At 43.3% G+C, this 21530-nt stretch overlaps 1 protein-coding gene across 1 annotated transcript in view; it reads left to right on the top strand.

The window, feature by feature from the left end:
- The window catches only part of ACAD8 (acyl-CoA dehydrogenase family member 8), a 22580-nt gene extending 1050 nt beyond the window's left edge, over window positions 1-21530 (top strand). Inside the window, exons 2-11 of the mRNA XM_043997554.1 lie at window positions 6913-7013; window positions 7950-8119; window positions 8965-9074; window positions 9558-9634; window positions 10054-10191; window positions 12295-12430; window positions 12536-12633; window positions 12994-13146; window positions 16410-16512; window positions 20114-21530. Of these exons, the coding sequence (XP_043853489.1) occupies window positions 6913-7013; window positions 7950-8119; window positions 8965-9074; window positions 9558-9634; window positions 10054-10191; window positions 12295-12430; window positions 12536-12633; window positions 12994-13146; window positions 16410-16512; window positions 20114-20166 (1139 nt within the window). The 3' untranslated portion in view covers window positions 20167-21530. The remainder of the gene's footprint in view (window positions 1-6912; window positions 7014-7949; window positions 8120-8964; window positions 9075-9557; window positions 9635-10053; window positions 10192-12294; window positions 12431-12535; window positions 12634-12993; window positions 13147-16409; window positions 16513-20113) is intronic.

Here is a 21530-nt window from a genome sequence, read left to right as displayed (position 1 = left end):
CTTTCTTCTTTACCTCCACAGTAAGTAACACCTTGAACAAAGTTGGTGCTTAATTAGTGTAGGTTGAATTCACTTCAATTAAGTGTACTTGTATCTCTGCCCTTGGCTTGAAGTCATTACTTTGAAGTGGAAAGATTACTAGATCTGGTCTGACTGGACTCCAGTTCCTGCTTTGCCTTTTCCTATGACCGTGTGACCTGGGACATAGTACTTCAACAAAGATTATGGGCCTACTATGTGTAGAGCACTAGCCAGGTGCATCAGAAACACAGTTCTGGGCATACAAAAGCAAAAGTCAAACAGTTTTAGACCTTAGGGACATTACTTCCCAAGGTATGAGATCATATATACATAAATAATTAAATATAGGGTAATTTGAGGAGGAAGAGAACACTAGTAATTAGGGAAATCACAGTCTTCACAAAGGACATGGGACCTGAACTGAGCTTGGAAGGAAGATAAACTTTCTGAGAAGCAGAAAGGTATAGGAGACCTGAGACAGGAGATGGCATATCAAGTTTGAGAAATGTTGTGTATGAAGAGAAATAATGTGAAATAAGACTGGAAAATAAGGATGGAACTAGATTTTGGAGATCTCTCACCTTAGCCTTAGTTTCCCCACCTATAAAATGAGAGTGTTAAGATAATTCTTAATGTATCTTTCACCTCTAAATCTTGTCATCCTAAGAACTGAAAAACTCTCCCCACTTGTCTCAGCCTCTTCCAGCCAGAGAAGAGTACAGCACTGGTGGTCGTAGTCCAGGCTTTCTGCCATTATTTTGCTTAGAGGCTGAAAGGGCTACATTTTTTGACTACCTTCAAAGGGTCCTAATTTTCTTTAACCTCTTCTAAATTTATCCAAACTTCTCTAGAACTAAATTATATTTTTCACCTTATGATGCTTCTTGAGGTTTATTTCATAACTTTACTTAGTTCTTTATTAACAGTATGACATAATGAACTGGTCTGGGAGTCAGGAAGACCCAGTTTCAAATTCCCAAATCCCATTGACTGTGTGCCCCCCCCCCCCTTGCCCCCAGCCAAATGCTCTTCAAAACCATAAGTTGCAAAACACTTGCAGGAGCTGCTTGAGTAGAGAAGATAACTGTACCTGGAGTTCTGTACAGGTAAAATCACAGGTCCAATTTCCTCACCTTCCTTTGCCCTTTCACTCACAAATTTGATCATCTACTTCCCCTTTGCCTTAGTTTCCTCATCTGTAAAATGAACCTTTTGGGAAAAAATTATGCGTAAGGTTTTTCCCAGCTCTAGACTTCTTGGGCTCCCCTCTACCTTCTGGAAACATGAAACCCTATCAGCAAGTTCACATTCATTCAATCATCTTTCACAATTTTGTGGATCATATATACATTAAGCACAAGTAGTATGAGTTTTATTTTTGTTTTCCTCGTAGAATTATTCATTTCAACATTTGTTAAATGCCTATTATGTTTAAGGCACAGTAATGAAATAAGATGGGAGTCCCTGACCTCAGTCCAGCACACACACACACACACACACACACACACACACACACACACAGAGTACTTCACTTATTTTATTTTAAGTAATAGCTAGCATTTATGTAAGGTTTACTATGGCAGACACTGTGCTAAGGACTGCTTTACAATCTTATTATCTCATTTGATCCTCACAACAACCCTATGAAGGAGGTGCTGTTATCCCCACTTTATAGTTGAGGAAACTGAAGCAGATAGGTTAAATGGTTTGACCAGGGTCACACAGAGCACAGAAATGTTTGAGGCAGGATTTGAATTCAGTTCTTCCTGATTCCAGGCCCAGTGCTCTATCTACTGCACTACCTCACTGTCTAAATTTCAAAGATCTACCAATAGAGACAACAATCTTTCTATGAATTAATATAGTTGCTCCTATGAATAATCTGATAATGAACCTTTCCAAGATTAGCTAGGCTGGTCTTTGGATAAGAAACCTACAGGATCAAAGACATAGAGCAAAGAGGAAACCTTCCATGTTATCTAGGCCAACTCCCTCCTCCACCTCCATTGTACAAATGAAGAAATAGAGGCCCAGAGGGGCAGCTAGGTGGCACAGTGGATAGAGCACCAGCCCAGGGAGTCAGGAGTACCTGAGTTCAAATCCGGCCTCAGACACTTAACATTTACTAGCTGTGCAACCCTGGGCAAGTCACTTAACCCCAATTGCTTCACAAAGAAAAAAAAGAAAGGAAGGAAGGAAGGAAGAAAGAAAGAAAGAAAGAAAGAAAGAAAGAAAGAAAGAAAGAAAGAAAGAAAGAAAGAAAGAAAAGAAAAGAAATAGAGGCCCAGAGAAGTTAAATGATTTGCCCAAGGTCATCCTGGTAGTGGCAAAGCTGGCATTTCTCATCAGAAGATGTGGGATTATGAAACCTTAACCCCTCACTTCAAATCCATCATTATTTCCACTGTTCCATTGCTGCTTCTGTTAACAAGCCCATACTCAAAACCTTTCCATCTTAGTTATACATACTAAAACTCATCCTCCATTGGCATAGCCTTCAAAAATTCAAGTTTGCTTCAGAGCAGTGAAGAAGCATCCAAAGAGAACTTTTGTCTTAATGCAAATCAGAATGTGCTCAGTGCAAAGGAGAGCCAAAGTTACACTGGAAACTAAAGCAAAGACAGCTTCCAGTTGGAGAGAGCAATTTTGGACAGGTAAGATCTCTGAGTGAAGGCAATTACTTCGCACTGAGCAGGAGATAAGGCTTTTGGACTCAGAAGCCTAGAGTTTATCTTTTAAGCCATGACTAGGCTGAGATTACCAAAAGAGAGTATTGAGAAATTAGAAATGAAATAGAAAGGATTGCCAGAAGAAGGTGGAAGAAAGCCAATAAAGGATTATGGAAAAAAGCAATTAGAAAAACAGGAGTGATTCACCCATAGTTTCTTCCTCTTTCAGTTTCTCCTGTTCATTTTTCCAGAATCTACTTGCTTTGGGCAGCCCAAAATTGTGTTGCCACTTCTTTTCCCAAAGAGCTCATCTGCCCATCTGTGCTTGGATAATTGAAATAATTACTACCCAGTCCATATATGCAGCTTCCCAAAACTCAATTAACACTTAAAATACAGTCTTGATACCTTGATCGGGTGATTTAGTACAAACCTGCTGTCAAATTTTTATAGTATGGTCTTTTCACATGTTGAGATTCTTTGATACCTCATTAAAGACTGTTTTTACAACATTCTACATTATTATCCCTTATATATGGGGACAGCTCTACCTATTCTTTTTGGACTGGTTTTCTGGCAGGACTATCACTTGTGCTCTTTATGCCCATGTTACATAACTTGTAATTACAAGACTCACTTGTTAATAGATGTTCCTGATTACCCTTTGTTGTATTCTGACTTTGCTTTTCTGCCCCTGATCATATCTATCTATTGTCTGATTAGTTGGGCAGATTAATTTGTAACTCATCTCCATTTTCCCTAGATGGGCTATTAAATTCTCTCCTCACCACTCTAGTGGGACCTGTGACTTTCTGAATCTTGTGCCCCTTGTACTTGTACAATGTAGAAGTGTTCTTCAGGTCCTGTGTCCTGGAGCCATTTTGGTTCAGATGGAGCCCAGGAAGTTGTTGGTATTATATTTGACACCCATTTGACCCTGGATTCCTGAAAACAATAGGTAATACCGACCGACAGAGAGGGAGAGGGAGAGAGAGAGAGAGAGAGAACAGAGCCTTCTTTCTGTTCTTTCTCTGAAGACAGATAGCACTTTTCATCATGAATCCTTTGTGATTGTCTTAGATCATTGTATTGCTGAGAATTGCTAAGTTATTCGCAGTTGTTCCTTGTACAATATTGTTATTACTGTGTACCATGTTCTTCTGGTTCTGTTCACTTCACTCTGTATGAGTTCATGTAAGTCTTTCCAGGTTTTCCTAAAATCATCCTGCTCATCATTTTTTATGATACAATAGTATTCCTTTACAATCATATGCCACAACTTATTCAGCTGTTCCCTAATTAATGGGCATTCCCTCAATTTCCAGTTCTTATGAACCACAAAAAGAGCGGCTATGAATATTTTTGTACAAATAGGTTCTTCCTCCCACACCTTTTAAAAAATCTCTTTGGAATGCTCACTTAGTATTTCTGGTATTGTTGGATCAAAGGGTGTTGCACAGTTTAATAGGCCTTTGGGCATAGTTCCAAATTGCTCTCCTGAATAGTTGGATCCCCAGCAGACAACTCCACCAGCAGTGTATTAGTATCCTGGTTTTCCCACATACCCTCTAATCATTTTCCTTTTTGATCAGATTAGCCAATCTGATAGGGGTGAGGTAGTACCTCACAGTTATTTTAATTTGCATTTCTCTAATGTTGCAAAAATTTTCTAAGTTTCAGGGTTGGACGAATTAAAAACCAGTCTCCAAGCCAAAAGAAAATAGGTTTGTTGAGACAGGGCTGCCTCCCTCACTACTGGCCAGCAATGAGGGAAGGACCTCACAGGTGGCCTGCACTGGAGGTGGGGCTGTCCAGTGCTGCTGGTTTGTCTCAGGGTTCTATCCTTGCTTCTGGCTCGCCCTGGGGCTCTCTACAGGCCCCCTGTGGTGCTGCCTGCTACTGCTCTGCCGAAACTGCTTTCCTCCCACCCCAGTGAGACCAACCTTTCTTGCTGAGCCTTCAATCTATCCTGAACTGGTATGCTGCTTCCCTGGCCCAAAATTTTATCTGAGGCATTGTTATAAGGTTGTTTGGAGGAAAATTTGGGAGGGCTCTGGGGAATTCCTACCTCACTCTGCCATACTGGCACTGCATCTTCCCAGACTTCTAAAGAAGGTGCACTCCATTTTATGTAATCATATGTGTTCTAAGTTCTAGGGAGCCAACTATTTAAAGGAAGCCTATGGTGACCCATTGTAGAGGAAAGAATCACTCTCTTATTTATTGGTTTGATAATTCTGGACTTAAGACATCAAATTTTCTTAAAATGAAACATCTCTATGATCAGTTTCTTTACCGTGGTCTTCCTCTCCTCATGTCCTACAGACACTTCTCCCAAGGCCTCCTTTCTGTGTCTCTTTGTCCATGACACTTCATCAAAATCATTATACTTCATTTTCAGTAATTGGAGTAGAAATAAGTAAGTTGTCTAGAGGCAAGAAGAACCCAATAAAGGTGATTTCCATTAGGTGAAAATTGAAGTGTTCTCTCTTTGGCTTCCAAGGGACCTTTTATGGTCATTATCATGAGTGAGTGGGTATTGAGACTAGTAATAGGCACAGCACTGAACCAAGATCTCATCCCTCATATGAACAAACATACACCTTACTTGCTTTTTAGGTTAAGTTTCTAAAAAGAAGGGCAAGTAGGTGGTGCAATGGATAGAGAGCAGGACCTGGAGTCAGGAAGACTCTAGTTCAAATACAGCCTCAGAAACTAACTAGCTGTGTGACCATGGCCAAACTATTTAACCCTGTTTGCCTCAGTTTCCTCATCTGTAAAATGATCTGGAGAAGGAAATGGCAAACCACTCCAGTATTTTTGCTGAAAAAAAAAAACAACAAAAACCACCACAAACAAATGGGGTCAAACTGAAATGACTAAATAACAATTCTAAAAGGAATGTATTGATGCAGGTGCATATAGAACAAAGGTTTTAATAGGATCCAGGCATTTAAAAGAGTAGGATATTCTAAAGGATTAAAAAAAACAACCCTTCCATATTTTTATTTATGTGTAGATGTGTGTTATTCACAGATCACAGAATCTCAAAATTGGAAGGGACCCTAGAGAACATCTAATCCAAGTTGTACCTCAACAGACCTCCTTAATATAAAGGAGATTTATATTAGGAAGTTGGATCAGGGACGTTTAAGTGGGAAGGGGGGAGGATGAAGTGGTTAAGAATGGATAAGGAACCAAGAAGTAGGCTAGAATGGCAGATTAGAACCTGGGAGAGGGGGTTGTAAAAGGAAGGAAGGGACTAAGCATCTATAAAGTTTCCTCATTTGTAAAATGATCTGGAAGAGGAAACGGCAAACTACTCCAGTATCTTTGCCAAGGAAACCCCAAATCGGCTCACAAATGAGGAAACTAATCCAGACAGGGTTAAGTAACTTGCCCGTGGTCACACAGTCAGTAGGTGTCTGCGGTCAAATTTGAGCTCAGGTCTTCCTGACTCCAGGGCTGGCACTCTAATAATAACTCGTAATGTACTTATAAAGTACTCACTATGTGGCAGGTACTGTGCTAAGTGCTTTACAAATATTATCTCATTTGATCCTTACAATAACCCTGCCAGGTAGGTGCTGTTACTATTCTTATTTTACAGTTAAGGAAACTGAGGCAAACAAAGATTAACCAACTTGCCCAGGGTTACACAGCTAGTAAGTGTCTGAGGTTAGATTTGAACTCAGGTCTTCCTGATTGCACACTGCCCTCTTCCTTAGAAGCACAGGAGGGAAGGAGGAAGGGTAATCCTTGCACTGCCTGATTTTGCCCACACTATGAATTAATTCTTCACATTCCCCGTTATCATGCTGTCCTCTTCTTACTGAGCATTCCATCTCTACATTACTGATTCTTTCACCATTATCTCTAGCCTTGCCTATTTATTGTCATTGCATCGACTGAAGGGAGAATGATGTGGTTGTTTCCATAGGTCAGTCTGGGCACATGCCGTAGCTGTCAAGTCTCTGTGACCTTCATCTTTGTGGGGCTGTGCTAGGGCACTTGCTTTGGAAGGCAGGTATAAGACTAAGAACTAATTATATCCCCAGGCCTTAGCATTGTGCCTGGAACATAGTAGTAGGCTTAATAATCTTGACTGGATCAGAGTGGATGAGCATTTTAACTGTCATCGTACCTCTAGGAATTTGCCTCCCAGAAGCCCTTCCAAACTATGCCTCAGGTCACACTCTTCTTACACACCTCTTTCTCACAGCTTCCTTGGGCCTTGATGATGTGCAGAAGGAGTTCCAGAAAGTGGCCTTTGACTTTGCCTCCCAGGAGATGGCCCCACAAATGGCAGAATGGGACCAGAAGGTGAGAGTGTCCCCTTCTACGTGCCAGGGTCTCCCATTCTTGACCTCCCCCACTTTTCTGACTGGTTTGGGACCTCACAGGGAAGGCTTCCTAGGGAAGAGAAGAGGGGGTGGGGATTTTTTGTTAGAATAGGCACCATTTGGAGACTTCAGTTTTATGGCCTGAGGATGTGGAGACTACTTAAAATGAGTGCTCCTTCATCTATGATCCAGCAAAGCAGGAGCACTTCAGTGCAAGCAATCCTGCCTCAGAAGCCGCTGTGCTTTTTGAGCGCCTGCGCTGTGCTCTGTCTTAGAGGGACAAGTTGAGGGAAGCCATCTTAGGCCGCATTTCTCCTCAACCAAGAGTGCCTTGATCCTTTCCTTCAACATTTCAGGAATATGTGATTTCATTAGAGTGGGATACTTCTTCCACTGATGCAGATCTGCAGCCCCTCTGTGACACACTGCAGACCTGGCGTTCTTAACCTGGGATCTATAAACATAGATTTGTTTGTTCGGGGTTTGGGTTTAAAAAAAACAAGCAAACTATATTTTAATGTAATTGTTTTGCTTTATAATCCTATGCATTTATGCATAAATTTATACATTAAAAAACATTTGTAGATGGGGCTCAGAGACTTTAGCAGCCTGCCAAAGGGATCCATGACCCACCCCCACCCCCAATAGTTAAGAACTACCAGTGTAGACAGTCTTCAAAAGTTCAAGAGTTGTGACCAAAAAATGCATCATCTTCCGACCTCTGGTATAATGCCTCTCTAAACTTAGCTAGGCTAGTCTTTGTATAGCCAACATGTCAACCACTTGGCCCATGCTCATCATGAGACATGCTGGAGCTTTGAGAACCAAGGGGAGCTATTGCACTAATGAGGCGTGGGTTCCCACTGACTCATATAAATGCAGCTCTTGGAGAAGGCTTGTCTTCTTTCCCACACAGGAGTTTTTCCCAGTGGAGACCATGAGGAAAGCAGCGCAGTTGGGCTTTGGTGGCATCTATGTTCGGTCTGATGTGGGCGGCTCAGAGCTCTCTCGGCTCGATGCCTCCATCATATTCGAGGCCTTGGCTACAGGTTGCACCAGCACCACGGCCTACATAAGCATCCACAAGTGAGTACTGAGGCCTGTACAAGAAGGCAGCCCCACCAGCAGATGCTTTGAAGGGTGGCTGTGGGGAATTGCTGATTCATGGTAATGTGACTACTTCTCCCTTTCCAGGTCTTTCTCCTTTGAGGAGCTAGGCCACACCAAGCACACTGTGAGAAGTGCTAAGCCATTGCAGACCTCCCTGTAGGCTGCCTATTAGACATCCCTATATGGGTCCTTAAGAAGCCGTGCTGTGCCAGCGTAGCTGCAGTCCCAGATTTAGGTGCAGGAGATCTTTAGCCTTTTCTGGGCAGAGTATGCATGGTACTAGATCCTTGCTATTGTTCTTTAAATTAGCTCTTCCACTTGAGCCTATAGTGCTCCTAGGAGAAGGGTGATAGACAAGAAGTATATTTTAAAACTGCTGTAATAATAAACAGAAGTAGCTTAGCTCATTATCTGGCATCATATCCAAGAGTAACAAAACCCATGAGATAAATACTTTGGCCACATTTTTTTTTTTTTTAAGTGAGGCAATTGGGGTTAAGTGACTTGCCCAGGGTCACACAGCTAGTAAGTGTTAAGTGTCTGAGGCCGGATTTGAACTCAGGTACTCCTGACTCCAGGGCCAGTGCTCTATCCACTGTGCCACCTAGCTGCCCCACCACATTTTTCTCTGTACCCCCCCAGGTCTCTACTCAAGGGCTGTCCCTTTCTCCACAAGTTATGTCTAAGAATTTCTCTCTTCCTTGCTTGTCTCCTTTCTTTCTCCTCTTTATCTTCTGTTCTCTTTCCTCGGCATCCTTCCTTTTTCTTCCCTCTTGTCTCCTTTCCCACTTATTTTTGCCGTCTCCTTTTGCCCCTGGCAGCATGTGTGTCTGGATGATCGACTCCTTTGGAAATGAAGAACAGAGGCACAAATTCTGCCCACCACTCTGCTCTATGGAGAAGCTTGCTTCCTACTGTCTGACTGAACCAGGTGGGCTTCCCCCATTTCAGAGCATGGTTACTGGCATTATAAGGTTGCAACTCTTTCTTCCCTGTGCCCAGACAGAAATACCCAGAGCATATCAAAAAGTTGAGGCCCTTAGTGACTTAACAGCAAGAGGACAAATACCCAAGTTCTGAGGTAGCAGGTACTCAAAGAATTCTGAGATCCACAAGACCAAAGAACAAAACCAAACTGTGGGAATCAGTTTCCCTACCTGGAGGAGAGCACACATGGTGGGTTTACTTAGGATACCTACAGAAGGATCTTAGTCACTTAGTCATCTGTTTGACTGTTCTCCTCAAAATCAAGTTCTGACTGGTTAAATGAAAAAAGTCTAGAGCCTCAAGGTTCACGTTTTGATCCCTTCTAGTTCTGAGGGGAGATAACCTGGGAAACAGGGAGGGTCTGTGACTCCGTTTAGCTCAATGGATTCATTTTCATTCCTTCTTTGTCTCCTCCTCCCTGTCACAGGAAGCGGGAGTGATGCTGCATCCCTTATGACCTTAGCCAAACGGCAAGGGGATCATTACATCCTTAATGGCTCCAAGGTACCCGTTTTCCTCCCATTCAGATGTTCTTCCCTGCTATAGTCGGTATCTCCTCTCTCACAGGAATCAGCTGGGTTCCGGGAGCCCATCTGTCAGCAGTAACTGTGCCAAGAGAATGGTTCTCTGACACCTGTTACATTTCATTTTACTCACCTTTTCCTGATGCCATGAATTCTGATCTGACCCCACTTCATACCTCTCTCTTAAGACTACCCTTTTCATATCCTTATCAAGTAGAGTTCCCAGTACCCCACAATGGAGCCTGACCATATCAGCCCCTCCAGCTGCTCTTCGCCTCTCTCCAACCTTTACTTCTTCGGGTTCTAATATAAGGAGCCCTCAGCAGGTTTCTGAGGCTTCATACCTTAAACATCCAAGATTTATCTATTCTCTTTTCATCCTACTTCCCAATCCCACAGGCTTTCATCAGTGGTGGTGGTGAATCAGACATCTATGTGGTCATGTGCCGGACTGGAGGACCAGGCCCTAAAGGGATCTCCTGCCTGATCATTGAAAAGGGGACCCCGGGCCTCAGCTTTGGGAAGAAAGAGAAGAAGGTAAGAAGAATCCTTGAACAAGGAACTATTAGAGTTTGGATTCTCTTGGCCCCTGTCAATACAACTTGCCCTATCTTTAATAACAATAGCTTGAGAAATCCAATTGCACACCTACCCTTAAGGCAGTAATTTCCCTGTCTTTTTCTCAAGACACTGATTTGTAATAGTGTAACACCAAAAGGTTTTATGCCCACTAAACAAGTGAGGAAGGTGGCAAAGTTATGGTTCAGACAAGCTCAATGATAACCACATTTGTCTGAGCATGTTATATACCTCTCTCGTCTGTGTATGCTGTAATTTAATTAATCTGGGTACTCCCTTCATTGGAATAGATCATAGCCTTCTTTGTGTAACTCTTATCTTCACTTAATCTTCTGTGGTGGATCTGCCCAATGTACTGGGGCCTTTTTCCAGGTCTCCTAACACTGGAAGTATGAATGGATGACATTATCTCATAAAAAGAGTTCTTTTGGACAGGTTTCAGTTTTGGCCAAGAGCTAGTCAAAAAGGTATAAGCTGCTGCTTCAGATGAAGATAAGGGAAGGAAATATTTGTTGATATTACAAAAAAAAAGTTAAGAAGACGATCGTTTCCCTGGGTAATTTCAGAAAAGTGAATGCAGAGCCCTGAGAATGAAGAAATCCTGTAGCATCAAGCCATGTTCATTGTAGACAGGCTTACAGAGACCGTGGTCAGGGTCAGTGGTACATCTGGGACATGGGCAGATAGTATAGACCAGGGTTTTTTTTTGTTTGTTTTTTAAACATTTTTTGTGTCATTATAGCTAAAAGTTAGGATTTGTATAGCACTTTAATGCTTTTGCCAAGTGTTTTAGAACTATTATCTCATGTTATCCTCACAACTGTGGGAGGCAAGTATTATTATTATCCCCATTTTGCAGATGGGGGGGAGGGGGAGGGGATGTAAGTGATTCGTCAAAGGTCACATAGCTAGTAAGTATCAGAGGCAGGATTTGAACCCAGTTTTTCCTGACTCCAGGGTCAGCACTCTTCCCACTGTACCCCCTACATACCTCTAGATATGGACCCCTTTGGCCACCTAGTGCAGCCTATGAACCTCTTCTTATTTTGTTTTTGGGGTTTGTTTTTTGTTGTTTGTTTGTTTTGGGCTAGGCAATAAGGGTTAAGTGACTTGCCCAGGATCACACAGCTAATAAGTATCAAGTATCTGAGGCCGGATTTTAACTCAGGTCCTCCTGAATCCAGGGCCAGTGCTTTATCTACTGCACTACCTAGCTGCCCTGAACCTCTTCTTATAATAATGTTTTTACATACATAAAATAAAATACAGAAGATGACAAAGAAAACTAATTTTATTGAAATATTTATCCAAATATTTTTTTAAAACCCCAAAAAACAACAAAACCAAGGTCACAGACCCTAGATCAAAAAGCCCTGCTATGGATCAAGAGGCAGATTAGAAAGTGTGTTCCTCCACCTTGGAATAACAGCACCTACTTTTCAGAGTTGTTTGTCATGATAGAATGAGAGGATTTCTAGAAAGCACTTTACGAATCTCAAAACATCATCTATATGCCACCTCATCATCACCACCACCACCAGCATCATTATTGCTGTTATTATGGCTCTGTAAGAAGTGATTGAGGGGGCAGACCTGACCTCATCCCTCCTGGAACAAATGCCAACCTTCCCACATCCTCAGCATTGGCTGCTTGTTATCCCCAAGGAGTTCTCAGTATCATTGATCAGGATGGCCCCTTATATATTATGAGTTAATCAGGTTGGCTTTTTAAAAATTTGTTTTTGAGTGCATACTGTATACAATATGCTATGCTGGGCATGACGGAGAATCGAAGGGTAAGAGAAGGACAGTCTTTGACTTTGAGGATCTTAGGCATCCAGGGCATGGGAAAGCATCTTTGATTAATATGTAGGCTAGACTATCAGCCAGGGCTTTCACAGGTGTTTAAGCGTGAACTCTTCATGCTAAATTTAAGTTCTTCAGGTCTAAGGAGGCAGGATAACGAGACGTGAAACTCCCAGGCTTTCTTCATCCTCAGAATAGGACTGGCACCCTATGAAGGTGCTTCTGGGCAGTGTGGTGGTCCCTTCTGTTTGTCAGGTAGGGTGGAACTCCCAGCCAACAAGATCTGTGATCCTCGAAGACTGTGCTGTACCTGTGGCCAACAGGATTGGAAATGAGGGACAAGGTTTCCTTATTGCCATGAAAGGACTGAATGGAGGGAGGATCAATGTTGGTAAGAATATGGAAGGGGGAGTGGGGAGGGGAGAAGAAAAAGAAGGGCAATCATTTGCCGTGCCTATTCATTTGAAAATGCTCCCACTGAAACCTTCCTATCCAGCCTCCTGCTCCCTTGGAGCTGCTCATGCTTCACTCATCTTGGCCCGAGACCACCTCAATATACGGAAGCAGTTTGGAGAACCCCTGGCCAACAACCAGGTGACTCTAAAGAGTTTTCTCTATACTTATTTCCCACACTTCAGGGGCGACTGGACCTTTTTCATAACCCACATTTTCACTAGAGTGGGAGAGAAATGCAAGGGAGGGAAGGCTATCTGTACTCTATTTGAAATTGATACTCAACACCCAGCCTTTGGCTGGGACTTCTGCTCTAGGCCTAGTGATAACCTCACTTCTGCTACCTTGAGCTCATGGAAAGGATGGAGACTGGACTAATAAAGCAGGGGATGCCTTCCAATAAATGATACAGGCAACCTTGATGCTGAAGGTCTCTCATAAAGCGTTCAGGACCAGGTACAACCCAACCTCTCCCACTCTTCCCTATTTTCTTCCCTGTAGTACTTGCAGTTCAAACTGGCTGACATGGCAACCCGGCTGGTGGCTTCCCGGCTAATGATCCGTAATGCAGCAGTGGCCTTGCAGGAGGATCGAGAAGATGCCGTGGCCCTCTGCTCTATGGCCAAACTCTTCACTACAGATGAGTGCTTCACAGTAAGTGACAAAGAGTCCTGGCACTGCCAGGAAAGAACAGCAGTCCCTTGAGCCAGGAGCAACCCTTTGGTAAGAGTGAGAAATCCCCTCTTGAGGGCTTAGGCTTAAAGGAGGATCTCAGTCTTAAGATGTGCCATCTTCCGCACTGTGATGTCCAAATCATAAGTGAATTCAAAGCTTCTCCCCCCTCCACTTTATTTATTTATTTAAAGTTTTGAGTTGCAAATTCTATCCCTCTCTCATTCCCTCCCTCCCTACCCACCACCCCTCCCCAAAGTTGTAAAGGAATCTGTATAGGTTATACATGTGCAATTATGTAAAACATTACCACATTAGTCATTTTACATAAAAAGACTCAATTAAAAAAAAAGAGAAAGTACAAAATAGCATGTTTCAGTCTGTGTTCAATCAATATCAGTTCTTTTTCTGGAGGTGGATAGTATACTTTATCATTAGTCCTTTGGGATTGTCTTGGATCATTGCATTGCTGAGAGTAGTTGTCATTCACAGTTGTTCATAGAGCGATAATGCTGTCACTGTGCATGATGTTCTCTTGGTTCTGCTCACTTCACTATACATCAGTTCATATGGGTCTTTCTAGGTTTTTCTAAAATCATCCTTCCTTGTCATTTCTTATATAGCACAATAACATTCCATTACAATCATATACCACAGCTTGTTCAGTCATTGCCCAATTAATGGACATTCCTTCAATTTCCAATTCTTAGCCACCCCAAAGAGTTGCTATAAATATTTTATGTGCAATTTTTTTTTCTTTTCTCTTTTTCACAGTTACTATTGTTAACTATTTCTCTCCATCCTATTCCCTTTCCCATGATATTTACTCTATTTTCTATCTTCTTTCATCTTATCCTTCCTCAAAAGGGATTTGCTTCTGACTTCCTCTTTCCCCCAATCTACCTTCCCTTCTTTTACCCCTCCCTCTTTATCCCCTTCCCCTCCTACTTTCCTACAGGGGATTAGATAGATTACTCCACCCAATTGAGTGTATATGTTACTCCCTCCTTGAGCCAACTCTGATGAGATTAAGGTCTTTGAGCCTATTCTGATGAGTGTTAGGTTCATTTATTGCCCTGCTCCTCCCCCATCTCTCCCTCCACTCCATAAGCCCTTTCCTGTTTCTTTCATGTGGGATTTCACCCCATTCTACCTATCCCTTTCTGCCTCCCCCAGTGCATTCAATGAGGGTTAAATGAATTGCCCAGGGTCACACAGCTAGTAAGTGTCAAGTGTCTGAGGCCAGATTTGAACTCTGGTCCTCCTGAATCCAGGGCTGGTGCTTTATCCCCTGCACCACCTAGCTTCCCCCTCCCCCCACAGAGAGCTTTTGTATCTCCTTTTCATTTGGCTTTTCAAGCTGCTGACTTTTTTCTCATGACTTTCCTGCATCATTCCCATTTCTCTTTCCATTTTTTCCTCCACCTCTCAACTGTGATGTTTAAAAACTAAATTGTGGTCGCCTTAAATCAGAAGCTTCAGGTCCAGTCTAGTCTAGAGTTCCAGCCTGGTTGGGTTCTTCCTGAAGTCCTCCTCCATGAACCTGCTTTAATCAGGAACTCCTTCTTAAGCTGACTGTGGAAGCTTTTTTATAGATCTGGAACAGAGGTGGTCCTTACACACTGCTTCAAGGTGATTGGTTGCTGTCCTCCAAATCCATTGTCTTTGAAGGTGTTCTCAAGTTGAGTTCACAGTCTAGTTTCTGAGAACAATACCTTCTTAAGGGATAGCCAGGTGTGATTACAATCCAATTAACTTGAAGTAGGCTTAATCAACAGTCAATCACTCTCACTTGATTCAATCAGTATAGATTAATCTCCAGGTGGGTCTTTGAGTATCTGCTAAATCCCATTATTTCATCACACTTCCTTTGTCTTCAAAGTCCTTTTTGAGCCCCTCTATGGCCTGAGACCAATTCATATTTTTCTTGGAAACTTCAGATATAGGGGCCCTGATGTTGACATCTTCCTCTGAGGGTGCACTTTGATCTTCTCTGTTACCGAAGAAACTTTCTATGGTTTGCAACTTTCTCTGCTTGCTCATCTTGCCAGTCTTTTACTTGACTTTTACTTTCCTCTTACAGTGGGTCCCTACTTCTAAGCTATACTCTCCCAAGCTTTAGAGAGTCCCAGGTGTTTTTGTTTTGTTCTTCACTCACCTGACCTGTTCCCAGTCCATAGATAACCCCAGGCGCACTTGCTAATTAACCAGACAGCAAAGCTTTGTGTGCTGAGGTTGTTAGCTCTGATGAGCCTGCACCCCTCCCCTACCAGAGCCACTGCTACTCAAGCCTACTTCCTGGATCCCAGCAGGAGTGAAACACCCAAATTCCACCTCCACGCCAGCAGAGACCCCTATAATCTCCCACTCAGCCCTCTCACCAGACCATGAGCTTAGTTCCAGACGACACTGGCACTGCAGCTGATTCAGAGGCTCTGGGGCCCTCTTTTCCCAGGCTTGCCCTGCCCAGGACTGGATCTGTGTCAGGGTGACTGTGGTGTTGGGCTCCACTCCTGCCTTGGCACAGCAGCTCCCTCCTTCTGACCTTCTAAACCGTCTTCCCTGCCCTCCACTTTGTAAGATAATAGTTTATCCATAACTCTCCCCCATTTCTAGAGTGACTTAAGGACCTCTAGTTTTCATCATTGAGTGATAGTTTAGCATTGTATAAATCCAGCCAAGGTTTTGTTCATGAGGGGAAACTAGCTCCCTGGCAGGCTATGGTAGTGAAGGGTCATAGAGCTAAAAGGTACCTCAGAGGTCATCTTGTCCAACCCCTTCATTTTATAGATGAGCAAACAGGTCCAGGCAAAATTAAGTGACTTGCCCAAGGAGACAGAGGTTCTAGGTATTTGAGTTGGCATTTGAACCCATGTACTCTGACCCCAGATACTATATACCCTTCTGAATGACCTCTTTGTTAGGGACCATCAGGCCAAATGCTGAACCATCATTTCTTGTCCATGAAAAGTCAGATCCTACAGACAAGTGCCCCCTATATTGAGACTAGGCAGTTTTAAATGGGAATCATATTAAGATCATAAAATCTCAGAGTTGGGAGGGATCCCAAAGGTCATTTAGTCCAGTCTCCTTTTATTTATTTTTACAAACCAAGGGACAAAGAAAATGATGTTTAAGTTGCACCATCTTGTGTCACAACTAGTTTAGGCGAATGAATGAGGGAAGCCACTTGCTTCACTGCCTTCATTCGAATGTCTGATGCAGGCCCTGTTCTGCTCCTCCAGATATGCAACCAGGCCTTGCAGATGCATGGTGGCTATGGCTACTTGAAGGATTATGCTGTTCAGCAGTATGTACGGGACTCTAGGGTCCACCAGATCTTGGAAGGTAACAGTTAATGTTTCTTGGGGTTTAACCAAGGGGCAGAAGGGGTGGAGATCAGGCTCAGATCACAGGATCACGGATCTGAGCACCTCAAAGGATGTCTAGTCCTTTTGTCATTCTTCAGTCATTTCAGTATGTCTTACTTTCTGTGACCCCATTTTGGGGTTTTCTTAGCAAAGAGAGTGGAGTGATTTGCTATTTCCTTCTCCAGCTCATTTCACTAATGGGGAAACCGAGGCAGATAGGGAGGAATGATTTTCCCAGGGTCATACGGCTAGTATGTGTCTGAGGCCATGACTCATGAAGATGAGTCTTCTGATTCCCTAGCCCAGTGCTCTATCCACTGTGCCACCTAGCTGCCCCTCTGCCTATCCTACCCACCTCCTTTGATAAATGAGAAAAGGGAGGCCTGGGGAGGTACAGTGACTTACCCACAATCTTAGAGTGATTGGAGCATTCGGGATGAGTGACAGTGAGTGTCTTCAGAGAACAGAAGAGACCCTTCTATACTTGTCATCCACGTTATCTCCTTGAATCTCATGGCAAGCCTCTGAAGTACATGCTACAGGAATCACCCCCATTTTATACAGCTTAAACTTGTAGGGCTTAAGTGACATGCTATAGTGGGGAAAGAACAGCCCCTGGAGCTGGGACCTCTAGCATTTACCACCTGTGTGACCCTGGGCTATGAATAATAATAATAATAATAATAATGATACCTAGCAATGATATTGATCTTACTATATGCCAGGCATTATGCTAAGCATTTTACAAATGTTGCTAATCAATCAGTAAACATTTGTTAAGTGCTTACTGTGTGCCAGTCACTGAGCTAAGCACTAAGGTATACAAAAAGAGGCAAAAGACAGTCCCTGCCTTCAAGGAATTTATAATCCAAAGGCGGAGACAACAAGCAAACAAATTTGTGCAAAGCAAGCCATATACAGGAGAAACAGGAGATAATTAATAGAGGGAAGGCACTGGAATTAAAAGGGATTTAGGGAAGGCTTCCCATAGAAGGTGGGATTTTAGTTAGGACATAGAGGAAGCCAGGGAGGACGGTAGAGTGGAGGAGGGAGAGAGTTCCAAGCATGGGGGAACAGCCAGAGAGCATGTCCAGGGCTGAGATGTGGAAAATCTTGTTCTTCAAAACAGGAGGCAAAAATATGTGTTAGGGAGTAAGGTGGTAGAAGACTGGAAAGGTAGGAGGGGGCTGGGTCAGTAAGGGCTTAGAATACCAAAAAGAGCAAATGAGCAGTTTGTATTTGTCCCCGGGGGTAATAGAGAGCCACTGGCGTTTTTTGATGGTGGTAGGGGAGTAGGGTGGCTTATCTGATTAGACCTGCATTTTAGGAAAATCGCTTTGGTGGGTGAGTGGAGAATGGATTGGAATGGGTGGAGACTTGAGGCAAGCTGACCTGCCCCCAGGCTGTTGCAACAATACAGGTATGGGGGCAGGGGCAGCTAGGTGGAGCAGTGGATAGAACACCAGCCCTGGATTCAGGAGGACCTGAGTTCAAATTCAGCCTTAGACACTTGACACATACTAGCTGTGTGACCCTGGGCAAGTCACTTAACCCTTATTGCCCTGCAAAAACAATGAAGGTATGGGATGATGAAGGCCTGCACCAGAGGGGTGGCAGTGTCAAAAGAGAGAAAGGAATATTCGAGAGATGTTGCAAAGGTGAAATTGACAGGCCTTGGCAACAGCCTGGATAGGGGGGTGAGGGAGGTGGATGAGAGATAATGAGGAGTCCAGGATGACTCTTAGATTGGGAGCCTGAGGGACCGGGAAGAGAGCGTTGCCCTCCACAGTAATAGGAAAGGTGACAGCGGGGAGGGTTTAGGAAGAAAGATAATGAGCTCTGTTTTGGACATACTGAGTTTAGGATGTCTACTGGACACCCAGTTCTATAGCTGGAGATGAAAGACTGGTGGTCAGCAGAGAGGCTGGGGTGGAAAAGGTGGCTCTGAGAATCATCAGTATGGAGGTGGTAATTAAATCCATGGTAGTGGATGAGACAACCAAGTGAAGTGATACAGAGGGAGAAGAGAAGAGGACCCAGGACCGAGCCCTGAAAGATAGCTCCGGTTAGAGGATATGATCTGGAGGAGAATCCAGCCAAGGAGACAGGTCACACTGGCAGAAGGAGACTTCAAGAAAGGGCGAGTGACTTTCAGCAGCACTCATGCAGGAGTGAATGGTAGGAGTGATCCCGAGACTGAGGCTTGCCCGGGCACAATCAGCAATGTGCTGAGAAGCCTGGGGATTCCAGAGAGGAGGATGTTGTAGAGCTGAGTGACTTCACTCACACTTCAAGAGGGGAAGAAGGGGAAAGAGGGGAGATGGCCTGTGAGAGAACCGAGCTTTACAGCAGCTCTGGGAGGCAGGTCCTATTATTATCCCAATTTTACAGTGGAGGAAACTGAGACTGCCAGACACAGCTCCCTCTATACTACTTCACTGGGTGATCTCAATCGGCTCCAATGGAGTTAATGACAATCCCTATGCTAATGACTCTCAAATCTACCTTCTGGCCCTGTCTCTCTGCTGAAGCCAGATTTGAACTCTGTTCTTCCTGACTCCAGCCCAGCGCTCTATCTGCTGGGCCACCTAGCTACTTAAAATTCACATTTTACTTCCCTTTATCTCAATGTCCTCATCTGTAAAATGAGGTCCCTTTCGGCTCTGCATCTGTGATCAATCCTATGACTTGCCCATGATTGCACAGCTAATAAATTAACCCCATTTGGCATATGTGAAAAGTCAGATTTGTTACAGACAAGGGTTACATAGCAAGTCTCTGTAGGAGAGTCTACTTTTGGTGCATTTTCTTTGGTGTTGGTATCTTAAATTTTTACTAACCCCTCTTCAGGAAAAGGCTAAAAACAAGCTTTTTTTTAAAAATCCTTGGGGCAGCTAGGTGGTGCAATGAATAAAGCACTGGCCCTGGATTCAGGAGAACCTGAGTTCAAATCCAGCCTCAGACACTTGACACTTACTAGCTGTGTGACCCTGGGCAATTCATTTAACCTTCATTGCCCCGTGTAAAAAACCCTAAAAAACAACAACAACAACAAAAAAACTCAATGGTGCTACCTTCTCCACCTTAAATTAGTCTGATTGCCTCACCACCTCCCTTGGTATAGCTCTAAGATCATCTGGGGCTAACTCAGAAATGGACTTTGGTCTCCCCATTGGAATATAAACTTCTCAAGAGTAAGGATTGTTTCAATCTTTGTATTTGTCTCCTGCAGTGCCTAACATAGTGGCTACCACAAAGTAAGCATGTGAGAAATGCTTGTTGATTAATTAATTGTTGTTGTTCAGTTGTTTCAGTTGTATCTGACTCTTTGTGACCCCGTTTGGGGCTTTCTGGGCAGAGATATTGGAGTAGTTTGCCATTTCCTTTTCTAGCTCATTCTATAAATGAGGAAACTGAGGCAAACAGGGCTAAGTGGCTTGCCCAGGGTCATACAGCTAGTAAGTGTCTGAGGCCAGATCTGAATTTAGGTCTTCCTGACTCTACTCTTGCTGTCCCACCTATCTGCCCAATTAATTGATTACCTGCTGCTAAATCACCTCTTCTTTCTCCCTCCACAGGTAGCAATGAAGTAATGAGGATGCTTATCTCACGGAACTTGCTTCAGGAATAACACCAGGAGTGGTGTTTTCCAGGCCCAGTTCTTGCTTGTGCAGTCTCCTGTCCAGTATTGAGGTTAAATTACAAGAGAAATCCTACAAGAAGCTGGACCATCACAGGCAGGACACTCACTTCTGGGTACGATTTGGCCTGAGCCCTATGAAGTGCACCTTTGGTATTACAATGGTGTCCTGAGGATACAGACAGGAATAGGGCTGGCAGTCTGGATCAGAAAATTCGCAAGAAGAAATTGCTTTGTCATGCCAGTTTATTTACTGTCCACTGTTGAAGACTCTCAGTGGTGTGGGTTAGAACCCACTCCACAGCCAATGCACTTTACTAGCACCACATTGCCTTAAGCTACCTACATTTCACCCATATAACATGCACTTAACAGTTCATCTTTCCATAGCACCTTATGGGTATTTTCCCAGAAATCATCTGGGAGGTGGATAGGGCAAGTATTTTCCCTATTTTACATATAAGAAAATGAAGGCTCAAAGTAAAGTGACTTGTCCAAGGTTACACAAGCTGGTTGGAACTGGAATTTGTAACTAGTTGTGCTGACTCTAAGCCCAGTGCTCTTTTCACCATATAGCTATATATTCTTCTTCCAGGAACCTGGACACTCCCATTATGTCTTTCAGCTAAAGAAAGCAAAGATGTGGGGAAGATGAGACTGAGGGGAAAATCTTACTGTTTTTAAAACAAATTTGTGCCTCAGCCAAAACCCACACAATTCTCCAATAGGCACTCCTTTTGCTGCGCTCCAAAACAGTCTTTTTTTCCTTTTTTTTGGCAGGGAAATGATGGTTAAGTGACTTGCCCAGGGTCACACAGCCAGTAAGTATCAACTGTCTGAGGCCAGATTTGAACTCAGGTCCTCCTGAATCCAGGGCCAGTGCTTTATTCACTGCACCACTCAGCTGCCCCTCCAAAACAGTCTTTGAATTGTATCATGCTAGCTAGATCTAGAGCAGGGCAGCTTTGTGGCTAAGTGGATGGAGTACTGGGTCAGGAATTAGGAAGACCTGAGTTCAAATCTGGCCTCAGACAACTAGCTGTGTGATCCTGGGCAAGTCATTTAACTTCTGTTTGCCTTAATCCACTGGAAAATGAAATGGCAAACCATTCCAGTATTTTTTTCCAAGAAGACCCCATATGTGGTCATAAAAATTTGGATATGAGTGATCAACAACCATAGATCTGAGCATTTACCTAGGTTTAGGTCAAATAAATCTTTGAAAAATCCTGCTCCTGAGCAATGATTGGGGTATGTCCACTATTTATGCCTTTCCCATAGATCAGGTGTGATTTGCTGGAACATAGATTAATTTGTTTTTCTTGTATCAATAAAATCATGTAGATGAGGGTGTA

Source organism: Dromiciops gliroides, chromosome 3, assembly GCF_019393635.1.
Source record: "Dromiciops gliroides isolate mDroGli1 chromosome 3, mDroGli1.pri, whole genome shotgun sequence".
Classification (NCBI taxonomy): Eukaryota; Metazoa; Chordata; class Mammalia; order Microbiotheria; family Microbiotheriidae; genus Dromiciops; species Dromiciops gliroides.
The sequence above is the reverse complement of the archived record's forward strand: the minus strand, read 5'-3'. Positions and strand labels throughout refer to the sequence as shown.